The sequence below is a fragment of the Pteropus alecto genome, unplaced genomic scaffold (genome assembly GCF_000325575.1).
Source record: "Pteropus alecto unplaced genomic scaffold, ASM32557v1 scaffold73, whole genome shotgun sequence".
Lineage (NCBI taxonomy): Eukaryota > Metazoa > Chordata > Mammalia > Chiroptera > Pteropodidae > Pteropus > Pteropus alecto.
The window spans coordinates 3,686,175-3,700,074 of NW_006436284.1; the positions used below are offsets into that span (position 1 = coordinate 3,686,175).

General features: G+C 35.3%; 1 protein-coding gene across 1 annotated transcript in view; it reads left to right on the plus strand.

Annotated features, from left to right (window-relative positions):
- The window catches only part of ITGA1 (integrin subunit alpha 1), a 140,222-nt gene that overhangs the window by 40,483 nt on the left and 85,839 nt on the right, over positions 1-13,900 (plus strand). Inside the window, exon 2 of the mRNA XM_015589844.2 lies at positions 13,459-13,579. Coding sequence (XP_015445330.1) covers positions 13,459-13,579 — 121 coding nt within the window. The remainder of the gene's footprint in view (positions 1-13,458; positions 13,580-13,900) is intronic.

Here is a 13,900-nt window from a genome sequence, read left to right on the forward strand (position 1 = left end):
AACTCATAATATTATGTTATATGGGCTTCCTAATGCATTGTGGCTACATTTTCTGGAAAAATGTTTCCTAGTAAATATGCATATCTCAGACATTTTATCTTTTTCTTAAATTATTCCATTTGACTTTGATCTTGACAAGAGTTAAGAATTTTCTGAAAGCTTATTTAGTAGTAACTAATATTTCTTTTGAGGGGTTATTGTTGTAGGTATTGTGGTTTTTTTTTTAATGTGATCATAAATTCGTAGCTTAGACTAAGTTTATTTTGTTGCAAGAATATATTTAGGAGTAGTATTTTTTTAAGTAAGTTGCAGCTATTCTGATAAATATATATGTAAATTAAAATATAACTTAAGTCTGTGATTTAGCCATTGGAAAGGGAGGTGTGTTAGTTTAGATGAATTGTACCGTTAAAGGCAAAAAAGGTAAAGAAAAACAGTGGCTGGGTAAGGTAGCATAGAACTGCAGATTTACATGAGATGAGAATTAGACTCAATTAGAAACTTTTTTTAAAAAAGAATATTATTCGTATTATGTATTCATTCATTCAACAAATTCTATTGAATCTTATTACACATTAAGGAATCTGTTAAGATTAGGCTTCCCTGAAACTAACAAAACTCTGACTTTAAGTGACTTAAGTAATATAGAACAATGTAGAATAACATATAGCACAAAGGAAGTCCATATGAAGATAATTTAGTGCTAGTGCAGTGGCTCTGTCATCATTATAATCCCATGCTACTTCTTGTCTCTAGTTCATCATTCTATCACATCACTTCCATTCAGATTTACCTCATAATCTAGCATGGCAGTTAGAGTTTGTATTAGTCTACTCGAGTTGCCATGACAGAATGCCACAGACTGGGTTACGTAAACAAGAAAAACTTATTTTCTCATAGTTCTTTAGGCTAGAAGTCCAAGATCAAGGTGCCATGAGCATTGGTTTCTAGTGATACCTCCCTTCCTGGCTTGTAGACAGCTGGCTTCTCACCATGTCCTCATATGGCCTTTCCTCAGTACAAGCACTTGGAGAGAGAATCTCTGGTATCTCTTACTCTTTTATCAGGACACCAGTTTTACTGGATCAGGGCCTCATTCTTATGACCTCGTTTAACCTTAATTACCTCTTTAAAGGCCCTATCTCCAAATAGAGTCACATTGGGTGTTAGGGCTTCAACATTCAAATTGGGAGAGGCAAAATTCAGCCCATCACAGAGCCCTTTCTCTTGTATAGGGCTTCATAACTGAGGAAAGGAAAAAGAAGGAGAAAATGGAAGGGCAAAAAGGGCAAATCTTTTAGGTGAGTCATTTCTGTTCAAAGAACTTCCTGTATGTCTCATATACTTACTTTTCCACTTACTTTTCATTGATCAGAATTTAGTCACAGAACTACACCTAAAAAAAAAAAAAATGAAAAGAAAAAGAAAGACTACATCTAGCTGTAAGTTGTCTTTTAGCTATAGGTACTGCTGCTCTGGGTAAAGATTTTATTTCTAAAGAGGAGGAAGAAATAGCTATTAGGAGGCAATGGATATCTTTGTCATATCCAGAAATTGTGCTAGGTATTAAACATGAGAATATGAATTCCTAACTTTCAGTAGTTTATAGTCCAACAGGGGAATAAAGCATGTAAAGTAGTTACCTGTAATATAATATAATATATCCCGTGGATAAATGTGTAAAAGTCCTATGGGAACACAGAAGAAAAATAATTATAGTGGGGTACTTGGGAAGGGTGAACTTGAGATAGACTTTGAAAGAGGTGTGGAAGTTCTTAAGGCTAAGAAGTGATTCAGATGAGAATACAAGATATTTCAGGGGACTGCAAATATTAAAGGGTGGCGATAACTTGACATTCATAGCCAGAAGTGGTAATGAGATTGGAAAGATGAAATGAGGCCTCATTGTAATGTGTCTAAAATGCTATTTAGGGAGTGAGACAGCATTTATTGGGCTCTGGAGAGCCATCTAAGAATAAGACTGTTTCATATCCAGATATGTGTTTTTAAAAATACACTCTAGGCAACAGAAAGGAAAATAAATTGATAAATTTAGAGATTGAGGGTGTATGTGTGTGTTTGTGTGTGTGTGTGTGGTGTTTTATTACAAGAGACTCTTCTGAGGAAGTGTGGTATTAGATTTGACTGATGGCAAAGGATGAGGTCTTTGTTGTTAGTATTGAGTCAAATGTGCTAATTTCTGCCTCTTTAAAAATACAAATAATAATTTAAGAGCAGAGAGTTGTAAGAATATATGGAATGGTGAAAAATAATGAAGTCAGCAAGCTTTCTAAAGTTGAGATACTTGAGGAAAATTGTCAAATACACATTCTCATTCATCTGCCATAATCTTGCTATATCCTTTTTAACCTTGCTGATAATGGTAGAGCTTGGCATTTTTTTCCTTCCATCATTACGTGTTTATATTCTCAGAAGTAGATGTTTAATCTACCTATAGTGTGCTGGACAGTTCTATGTTGAGTGATAACCTGTTGTTTTAACGTTTTCCCTGAGTGCCTAATGTTTGTGGAATAAAGATGGCCAGTGGAAAGCTAGTGTCACTTGACTTATTTCCATATTTCTTAGTTAAACTTCTCCCAGAGTAAGTAATCATGAGTTCTTGGAGCAACACGTGTCTCTTTCTTAATGTAAAGTTCCATGATTTGGATTGTTTGCACTTCTGTCAAGAGGCAATGATCCATCCGTATAAATGTCACAGTCCTAGGATATGAAATGAACTAGAATGTAGACAAAGAGGAAACTATGAAAAAAAACTAGTGAAAATTTTAACCTTCAGTAACTTTCAGGCCAGAGTATTTGGTTAAGCAAATTGTCTTTACCTATTTGTTTGGCTAATCAGAGCATTAATCTCATTTCCAAAATCTTTGACTTCCAAGTCTACCCTCAGTGATGTTCACTAGAGTGCAAATGTGAGACTGCAGTTCCTGTGAACTACCTTTGACCAGATCTTCACCCCGCTGTTGTTCACCTTGCCTGCCTTTAAGATCATCTTATCTCCTCCTTATCCTAGTCGTGCCTTCTTACATCTTCTTCTGCTGACTCCTCCCCCTTACTCTCAATGTCACTAGACTGTAGTAAATGGGCAATAGGTAAAGATAATTAAGACCATTCATTCAAGTTCTTTTACTTTGTGCCTCCTTTTAGCTCTAAGAAACAAGACTGGCATTGTATTTGTTGTAATTTCTTGGTCAAAAGTTATAAAAATAGAACAAAAATTGAATGAAATTAAGAATTAGAGAAGTTATATTGTGTTAATACATCTTAAAACATACAAAATAATTATATAAAGAAAATGTATAAGCTTTTTGATCATAAAGTACTTCAAACTAGCAAAATATTAAAGGAATTACATAACAAACATGAATGTGTCCAAAACTCACCTTTGTGAAATCTAAACATTTCCCCATAATTGTTTATTTTTCATAAGAAATAAAACATCATTAGGATTTTTGAGAAAGCCAAATAATGAGCAGATCTCTTTCTCATCTGAGGTCAGACCAATTGGAAAATGACAAAGAATCAGAATGGAGCACAGCTCATCAGTGAATTTCCCACTATTAACCCCTAGATAAAGCTGACTTACCCTCCAGCACCCGCTCAGAGCCTGACACTGGAGAAATAGAACAAAACATTTTTTTTTTTTTTTTGTAGAAAGGCTTTTTGTGCATGTGTAGAAAGGCTTACTTCCAAGAGAAAATGAATTAGAGAGAGGACAGGGCTACTGTACAGTTTCTCCTTCCAAATTTACCAATCAGTTAAGTGTGAAAGGAAGGCAGATATAGAAATTTACAAGAAGTATTACAGTTAGTGAAGCTCCCTGCACCCGGAAGGAATGAGAAGTAAGTATTTTCCTCTAAAAACAAATAAAGTTAAATACACATTTTCATCTCTTTTTGGAACCTATTATCTTCCTTCCCTTTCCTCCAGTCCAGAGGTAACCTCTACCTGAATTTTAAGATCCTTACATATGACAAGTACTTAATTGTTAAAGTTGTGATTCTAAGTACAAGAATGCTTCCAGTTTAAGAAAAATATTGGCTGCCTGTTCTTAGGGATATTTACTATAACATCTGTATTTACTTCCATTTTAAGATACCCTAGTAGGCTAATGGAAAGAATGTAAAAGATGATGCTATTAGATAGAAATAGAGTTTGGATCCAAGGATGTTACTGTGAACTGATGTTCCAAGTGCTAAAAGATCATCGTGGTCTTAGCAACAACAATTATAGCTAAGAAAACAAAGTTTAGAACTATCCCAAACAGAAAAGAAAGCATCAAAAAGTTATCTCTTTCCCCTCAAAAGGAAACAATCTTTCTACTGACCCTTGCCTTCTGAAATATTTCAACATTCCAGGCTACTGAGATTTTTCTTCATCTCTAATAAACAAACCCCAATGTCCTTTAAATACTTTCCTATTTCTATTCCAAATTTTTTCAGGTGAATAACAAGTTATATTTGTTAAGCTGACACTATTTCTTCTTGATAAACTGGACAAGTTTTAAATTGAACAGTGGTACCAAAAAGCTTTTGAATGAGGAGAAGGTTTAGTAGTGAATGATATAATAGAAAATTTCTATAATAAGTAGCTAGAAAGAAAGAATAATTATACAGAATCATTGTAGTTTAAGTGATAGTGTATTATTAGGGGCAATACTGAGCGATCTAGAAATATTGGCCTTAAATAGTATAGGAGAATCAATAATGGCATCTCTTAGTGTCTGGAATTTAAAATTGCCAGTTAAAGCTAAGGGGACACTCCAGGATGAGTAATTGTTTTCTTGTAGGTTTTGTTTTTGATTGGGGTTTGCACAGTATTCCATTTTGTTAGCTTCATGAAGCCCTTAATTTATTAATGTTAATGATTGACCACCTGTGTGTTAAACCAGAAAGCATTTAGTCCATCAAAAAAAGGAATGTTATAAATCTGTATACTTTGCCTCCTGCTTCTAAGCAATCTGGAAAATTTTAAAAAGGCAAGTTGAATCTAATATCCTTTTGAGCTCCAAGGCAACATAAAATGTAGGTAGACATATTTTATGTGTTGACTGTGTTCCTAAAACCTGCATAAAAATAAAAATACTTTTAAAAATCTAGGCACATCCCTCTTTAAAAAAGTATAGTAACTGATTCAAATGCCAGTATTTTCCAATCTAAATAATCATAACCTAATTTAACTGACTTTTTTCACTTTTTGAAATTTCACTAAGTGAGGGATGTCTAATATATTTTATAGGTGATATATTGCAATACAAATGACCACATTTTTTGAAAAGCTTTAAACTTTTACTCATCAAATTTTAATGACCTAAAGAAATACTTTCAAGCAATATGTATATTTGAAATTTTTATGTTTATTCTTTTCTGTTTATTTCTATTTTATCTTTTTTACACTTAAGTGTGTTTTTATTTAAAGAATTTTTAACTCCAAACTCTAAATTGTTCAATTAAGAAAAAGAGAATGGCTTTTGACTCTTTTTGTACTATTTGCACATTAGATAACTAGATAACCCTTTTCTTCCCACATTTTTGAGATATAATTAGTTCGATTTCAGAGTCAAGTCTTAGCTAGCTACGATATGCACTCTGCTCATTGAAGCCTTACAATAAAAGACCTGAATAAAAAGTTATACTTTATTAACAAATTTTTAAAATTAATTTTATGAATTTGCATGTAATTTCTTCTCAGTAACATACATGAGCCAGTAACATGTTGCCAGTCCAAAGGTTATTTTGGCTAGTATGGACAACAGTTAGTTTCATGGATCAAGAAAGCGGAGGGATAGTATACCCAGTGATACGAATGATTTTTAATTTCCTAATTTCCACTGGACTTATTCAACACAAACAACACATAAACAAACAAACAGAAAAATTCATTGTTCCCAGTGAAACAATGGAAGTATCTGAAGTAGTAACCATGTCTTATACACTTGGACATGTGTATGTATACCCTTCAAAAGCTGACACTCATCTAGAAAAATTGTTTCATTAAATGGTATAAGAGAATCAATAATGGAATCTCTTAGTACCTGGAATTTGAAATTGCTGATTAGAGCCACTAGGTAAATTGGAAATCATTTGTTTCACATTGCATACTACCTTTTTGATTTCCTGGCCCTCATAAGTACCTGTCATGTTTACTAACAAAAATAACCTTAAAACTGTCAGTGTCTTACTGTCTCACTGAGTAGAAATTATATTTAAATTAATAAAACTCATTGAAAAGTTTTCATTAACAAAAGCACAACTTTTATTTAGTTTTTTTATGTATCCAAAGACCTTGTATGTCACATTTCTGGGTAAATACTTGAATAGGATGCAGCTCTGCTCTGTTTTGAAGTGTAATACGCCTTTCCATATGCAGCGCTCCATGCTGTGTGGTCACAGAAATTAATGAGTTCAGCTCTCAGGATGCCGGGGCAGCTGGAAAACAGAGTTCTGTGCTCCTGTTGCTTGCACAAACACACAAGTCATGTTTCCCACAGTGGGAACCAGGGACCCCTAAGGTTCTACAACTTTTTTATCCTGTAAAACACTGAGCCAGAAGATGATATTGATAGGGTGGAGATGTTGGGTTCTGAGACTGTTTAAGAATTTCAGGAGAAGGGACAGTTTGAGAGGAACTGGCATAGCCAGCAATTATTTGTGGTGGGAGGATATGGGAAAAAAGCAGATGTCTGTAGCTGCTACAAAGGAAAATAAACACTGTGGAAGAACAAACTTATGTAGAAAAATTTTAAAGGGGAATTTTTAACAAAGGATGTTTGGGAAACACTTTATGGGAGTTTAATATTCTGGGCAGCACTTACTAAAGGGGAGAAGTTCTTACAGCCAGAATGACCTTTATGCTAGAAATATTCATTCCTTTGTTTATTCCATCCTGTTCCATTTAACAAACTTGTATTAAACACCTACTGTGTGCCAAGAATTAGGCTTTCTTGACCCCTTCCCATCAACCACATACAAATACACACATATACACACACTCACTTTGAAGTTCAAATACCATTTGTAATAACTGGAGGCCCACAGAACGTTAGCAGTAAAAGTCAAAACAATTCACTCACTACACCACGCTGAAGTTAAAAAGCAGCTCCCTGGGATGAAACTTGGAAAATGCTTGAACACCGAGGTATTTATTTGGATTGGCTTTTCTAGACTTGCTGATAGAGGTAGATCTCTTGCTGGCATATTACATTATTTCTGATAAAAGAACTTCAAATGGTGAGATTGAGCCAGATTTTTTTTTTTTTTTAATGTTTCTGTATAGGGAAGTTCTAGTTGTTTGAAGGAGACATCGAGTCAGATATGGTATTTTTTTCAGAAGATATAAATTCCTGTATTTAAGATTATGTCATTTCCAAACACATGTGTTGATTTCATACTCTTTGCTCAGGCTCTAATATTGTCTTCTATTCATTCTATTTTTATTTCCCATGTCTTCACCAAGGGAGTTCTTTGGCTCCTCCTTCTCGAGATTGCAATGCTATAAAAATAATCATCTCAGAATTTAAATCAATGAGAATGATGTAGTAATGTAATGTTTTTGGACAGATTCAGTTACACTCTTGATCAGATTTTATCTTTTAAGGCAACCATGTGTACCAAAATTGAGATCTAACTCACTTAACCTATTAAGAATAAACTAATTAAGACTTCAGATCCACATCACTGGTATTATAAAGATGTTTCATTACATATAACAAGGTGAGGAAAACGGCTTCCAATTTTCACCAACTCTTATTAAAATGTTTTCCTTCCAACTCCCTGAAGTGCCTCAATGTTAAATATGTTATCTAAATTTAAGGAGAAAACAAAAAGTAAATTTGGAATTATGCAAAATATCTAATGTATCACGTCAAGTTACAGTGAGCATATGTGACTTTAGGAGTTTATATCCATTCTAGCAGACATAGATGAACTTTTTCCATCAGGAAGCTTAGGAAGAGCTTCCCAGGATGTACCAGTGTCCGGGTTTGGGGTACAGGGGCTCTGCTGCTCCGCACCACAGAGGTTGCACTGCCGATGTGATCTCTGTGATTCTCAGGCGACTCCAGACATCAATTAGTATGATATGAATATACTAGAAGAGTCACTGCAGGCTCCTCCTGTTCTTGGAATTAACTTTTGATCTTTGAAGTAGGTAAAGGAGAGTAGATTGTCGCTGGAGTGAGAGAAAGCTCAACTTGCTATCAACTCAGAACCTGGGTAGGATCATAAACATGCACCACTTGCTGAGGGACTGAGACAGGACGCCAAGGGCTCTAACTGCAAGAACAGGGACCACCTGCACTCCTCCTCCTCATCCAGCTCTTCCACTCGGAGGGCCAGACACCTTCATCTCAGATTTTCTTTATACATGTTATGGCAGCTGGGTGTAGAAATAGGAAATTTGCTGTGGAAATGAGTCAGTGAACCCAGTGTTCTGCCCCACTGATATCACCCATCTGTATCACTTTTCAAGATATAAGTGGCCATCAGAGTGAGGGGAAATCCTCTTCCAAAAGAAAACTAAACTTCCAGGTGGTAAACTGACTCTGGATTTTACTTATGAAATCTATTAACTCACTTATTGAACATTCTTTATTGTAGCAATGCATAATTTGTATTTCTCACAGCGGCAAATACCTAAAAGGCATTTGTAAGCTAATTTTAAACAGGATAACTGAGGCTCATAGAAGTTAAATCTCTTTTTATGTTTTTTTTTTTTCCCAGCTAGGCTGTAAGAACTGTGAAAGTGGGAGCAATAACTTTTTGTGAGTTTTTATCTCCAGGGTCTAGCACATATTCAACTCGAAGACTTGATTTATATTTGTGGAGTAGTTGAATAATACTCCAAAGCTACAAGATGATTAAGAGCTCTTATCAAAGGGCCATTTGAGGGCTCTGTTGACCTGGGTTATTTTATTAACCTGACCAACTCAGTAGCACTATAGTCACAGAAAGTCTATAATTTGGCTTCAGAAAGTCAACGCCAATGTCTTTTCTCTGCCACTAACACAGCGTGGCCTTGAACAAATCATTTAACCCCTCCGAGGTCCACTTTCCTAACACAAGGAGAGTAGTGGCTGCTGTCCTGCCTAACATGCACAGTTTATTGACTAGCTCAATACTATTATTTATATGGAAACGTTTGTAAGTGGCAAAGTGTTCGTAAGCAGAAAACACTGAACAACTGTAGATTAGTAAGAGGTTTCTCTCTCTCTTTTGTCTTCTGCATCAGATTCCATCCTGGAGTAAAGAAATTGCATCACATGATCTCTTTCACGAGAGAGACCCTTCGGTACCAAAAATCTCATCTTCCTCCTTAGTTTTGAGCCCTAAGATATATATATAAGCACATTTGAAGGAGAGCAAGTTTTTTCACTTCTTTTCTACCTAAACTTATATGTTTGAGTTGTAGTCCCTCATGCAGGTTTATCTAGACCTCTGTAGCCACGACTTCTCTCTTTACTACAATCTTCCCCCTCATTCTAACACCCACCGCTCATGGCCACTGTGGAAGAGCATCCTCTCTGAATCTGTTTCTCAGGATATGGAATTAAATAGAATGATAGTCGCCTCTCTTCTAAACCCATCTTCATATCACCTTCTACTAGCCCTTCCCAGTTTAAGGCTAAGTTATAAAAACTGAATTACTGTGAATGGTTTGGGAATCCTGGGGAAATGTGGGCACATTTCTCTGACATCCTGATCCTCTTTCTCCTCATCTGCACAGTGGTGATAATAACATTATTTAATTGTAGGGTCATTGGCAAATTACATGAGAAGGAGCATGTGAAGAGTAACACATAGCAAGTACATAATATTGTGTTACGATTAAGGAAAAAAATCTCTTTTTGCTGGTAGATGTGAAATCATAATTTATTTTTGACATCTGACTATTGTCTATGTTTTATTTTCCATCATTTTCACCCTATATGGCCCCTGAAACCACCTCAGTTTTGTTTGTTTTTGTTTGGCTATAATTGAGAATAAGTATGATTTTGCTTTACTTCTGGTACATAAAGTTCCAAGACAACTTAGTATAACAAATGAACATTGAACTAAAAGTTATGAGAAGCTGCTTTCACTGTTTATGTACGCCTTTAAATCAAAAGAACAAAATATAAACTATTTTTTTTATGGCATCTCCTGTGCTTCAGGCTCCTTGGTGCCTTAGCAAACATGAAAGAGGCTGATTTATAATCACTTTAGGCAAATTGCCTGGAGAATTCTGAGGACAGGAAATGAAAAAAGTGCAACACACACCCCCGGACATTCCACACAACATGTAGAATAAACAAAGAGGCACAAAAAGGAAACCAAAAGTTCTTGGTCTTATATTAAGGGGGTACCTACCATTAACAGCCTTTGGGGGAGCATGTACTAAAGATAGTGAAGTGCTGGAAAAATCCTTCAAGAGGGGTAAATTGACCTCAATTAAAGATAATCCCTTTTCTCTTGTCTAAAAGATACTGAGAACATTTAATTTTGGTAAATTCTGTTACCTGCATCAACATATGTCTCTAAGAGAGGTATATTACAGATCTGTGCCTCTCAAATCCTAACAAGAATTGGACTGCCTGGGGATCTTGTTGGGTGTGGATACTGGTTCAGAAAAATTTGGATGAAGCCTGAGATTCTGGATCCCTCACAAGCTCTCAGATGATACAGATGCTGCTGCTTGGTTTTCAGTCATCTTTTTCAACAAAATCATTGGTGATAGTGTTCTGGTTTTTGTCTACAGAACAGTGGTTTTCAACTGAGATAATTTTAGTATCAGGAGAATTTGTCACTGTTGGAAGACATTTTTGTCTTCACAGCTCAGGGGCTACTACCGGAGTCATGTGGACGGGGCCCAGGCTAAATACCCTACAACAGGGGTCTCTGATCCCCAGGCTATAGACCGGTATTGGTCTTTGGCCTGTTAGGAACCAGGCCGCACAGCAGGAGATGAATGGTGGACCAGCGAGCCAAGCTTCATCTGAATTTGCAGCTGCTCCCCAGCACTAACATCACTGCCTCAGCTCTGCCTCAGATCATCAAGCATTAGATTCTCATAGGAGCATTGTAAGTCTGATGCCAAAAATGTTGGAGACCACTGTCACTGCCTACAATGCATAGCCCCTCATAACTAATAATGTTCTGACCCAAACTTTCAATAGCACCAAAGCTGAGAAATCTCACTGTAGAAGTACTATTTTGTGTGTCTCTCATATCTCAAAAAACTTGTTGAAAGTGTTCAAAAAATAAAAATAAACCTGGGAGGAAAGGCTAGGATCAAGTACTATTTAGTTTGGAGTAGAGAGTGAACATGGTTTAAAACTGTTTTCAAATATATGAAAGACTATTATGCAAAAGATGGTAACCAGCTGTTCATTATCCTTGAAGAATGAATAGGAAATGTACATAAATGGACCTGGGCTACCCATCCATTTTTTTTCTGCATCTTCCACATCAGCCAGGCAGATCTCTGTGATCTTGCTACTATATTTGTCCCATCCTATACCTTATTACTTGCAGAGACCCTCCCAAATCCTTGGGACATATTTTCTTCTCACTGCCAAATCACATCTCTCACTCCCCTGAAAAATCTAACTTGAAAGTTTCCATCTCCGTAAAGTCTTCCTTAACCAAGATGGAATTGTTGCCAGTTCACCTAATTACAGCTAGCACACTTGCTCCTTTAATGTGTTATCTTTCATTCTACAAGTATGTTATGACTCATCTGTGAACAAGGAACTGTGCTAGATTTGAGAAGAAATAAGAAATATAAGTAGGAGAACTACTTTTAAGAATTTTCTCATCATAGATACAGAGAGCAAATTGATGGTTGCCAGATGAGAGGGGCAGTGGAGGGGTGGGAGGTCTGAGTGAAAAAAGTTAAGGAATTAACAAGTACAAATTGGCAGTTATAAAAAGTCACAAGAATGTAAAATACAACATTGGGAATATAGTCAGTAATCTTGTAATAACTATGTACGGGGTCAGATGGGTACTAGATTTATTGAGGTGATCACTTTGTAAGTTATATAAATGTCTAAACACTATCTTGTACACCTAAAACTAATATAATAGTGTATGTTAACTGTAATTGAAAAATAAATTTAAAAAATAAAAATAAATTAATTTTAATCTAGGAAAAAACACACAGATAACTACAATGTAAATAGTATATAATAATTATCTCTATGAGAGATTTTTTTTAGTAAAAGAGGAGGGTTTAGTAGTTAAAAGATTATTTTCAGGTGGAGAGATCAAGGAAGGCTTTATAAATGAGTCTACATAGTATATATTTTTTCATAAATAGGAATACATAATTATCTTTTTTTAAGAACAAAATTTTCTCTAAGTTATATATAGGCATATGCATCAAAGACACAATATTGTTACCAATATTTGAAGATTATGAATTAGAAAATAGAATAAATTAGAGTCTGGATTTAGACTATATTTATGGAAGAGTTTACAATGGGAAAAGAAAAAATTTTTTCAGGATACATATAGCTTTATCATAGTTTTAACAACGGAGAGTAGATTTAACGACCTCTAAATCTACCTTATGATGCTCTATGATTTTATAAGGGAGTGCTCTTTGAGAATTCTGAGTTACATCTATTTTAGAACTTCACAAGGACACTTTAAAAACCAGTACCAAACATGGAATTTGGCACCATCCATTTGAGAGAATTTGACATCATACTACAGAACCCTTTTAGGAGAAAGTCTCACTTATAAAGAGTTTCCATTACCTGTACTACAAGGAAATTGAATATCTAATATGTACCAGGCATTGAGTAAACTCTAGATATATCATCTGATTTAATCTCCACAGCAATCTATGAGGTTATCCCCACCAACCATACTGTAAGGAGGCTTTAGCACATTAGTATAAGCTTTCATCCACTGCTTGATTCAGAGAGGAAAGCAGAGCAAATCTCAGGCCTGCATAGGAAGCCATGTTTGGCTGGAGACAATTAGCAACAAGAAGAAAACTTCCTCTCCAAGGCTTTAAATGGTGATTTTTGCATCCTTTGTAGTCAAAATGAGAGAATTAATCTGTTAACATTTCATTAGTGGCCATAGTTTGCTGTGGGGCTCACTTCTGGAAAACATTCTGTAACTGCATTAGTCATATGTGAGCTTGATTTTCTGCCTGCTATTTCCCACAGATTCTAAAATCTTAAGCTCTGGAAATGATACAGGTACTAAATTACTATGGGAGTTTGTTTGAATTAATACTGGTCTTCTTTAAAGCCATTATATTGATTTCTAGTCAGTGATACAGTTAATATCATAGACATTTCTCGTAGTTCTCAATCTTGGAGCATCATTGCTCTTTTTAATAAGAGAACAGCTCTCAATGGCAACCTCAAAAATGCCTTTCATAATTCAAAACATAATGGAATCTTAGTTAACTCTGTGTAACTGGACTTTGTTTTCTCTCTTAAAGTTGTTCTAGGCTTCTGCTCATCCTTCAATGTTGATGTGAAAAATTCAATGACTTTCAGTGGCCCTGTGGAGGACATGTTTGGATATACTGTTCAGCAATATGAAAATGAAGAAGGAAAATGGTAAGCCAGTGGGTTCTGCTGTTGTTGTTGTTTGGTCTTCTTACAAGGTAATGGAAAATATTATTTGGCGACAGTTTGTTTTATAAATGAGACTTCAACAGAATTATCCTTTATGGTAGAAAATGCAGTGTGATCACTTAGGAATAGAAACTGACAAAGTGAAAAAAGAGAAGTTCCTTGGCAATATCAAAGAAAGTGGTTAGTGATGTCTGCTGAAGCTTGGGTTGACCTCAAGGAAGTTACTTATCTAAAATAATCATTGTTCTGTAATTAGTTATCATAGCAAGAGTTTTTAATTGTCCTCGTTTAACAGTAGTTGAA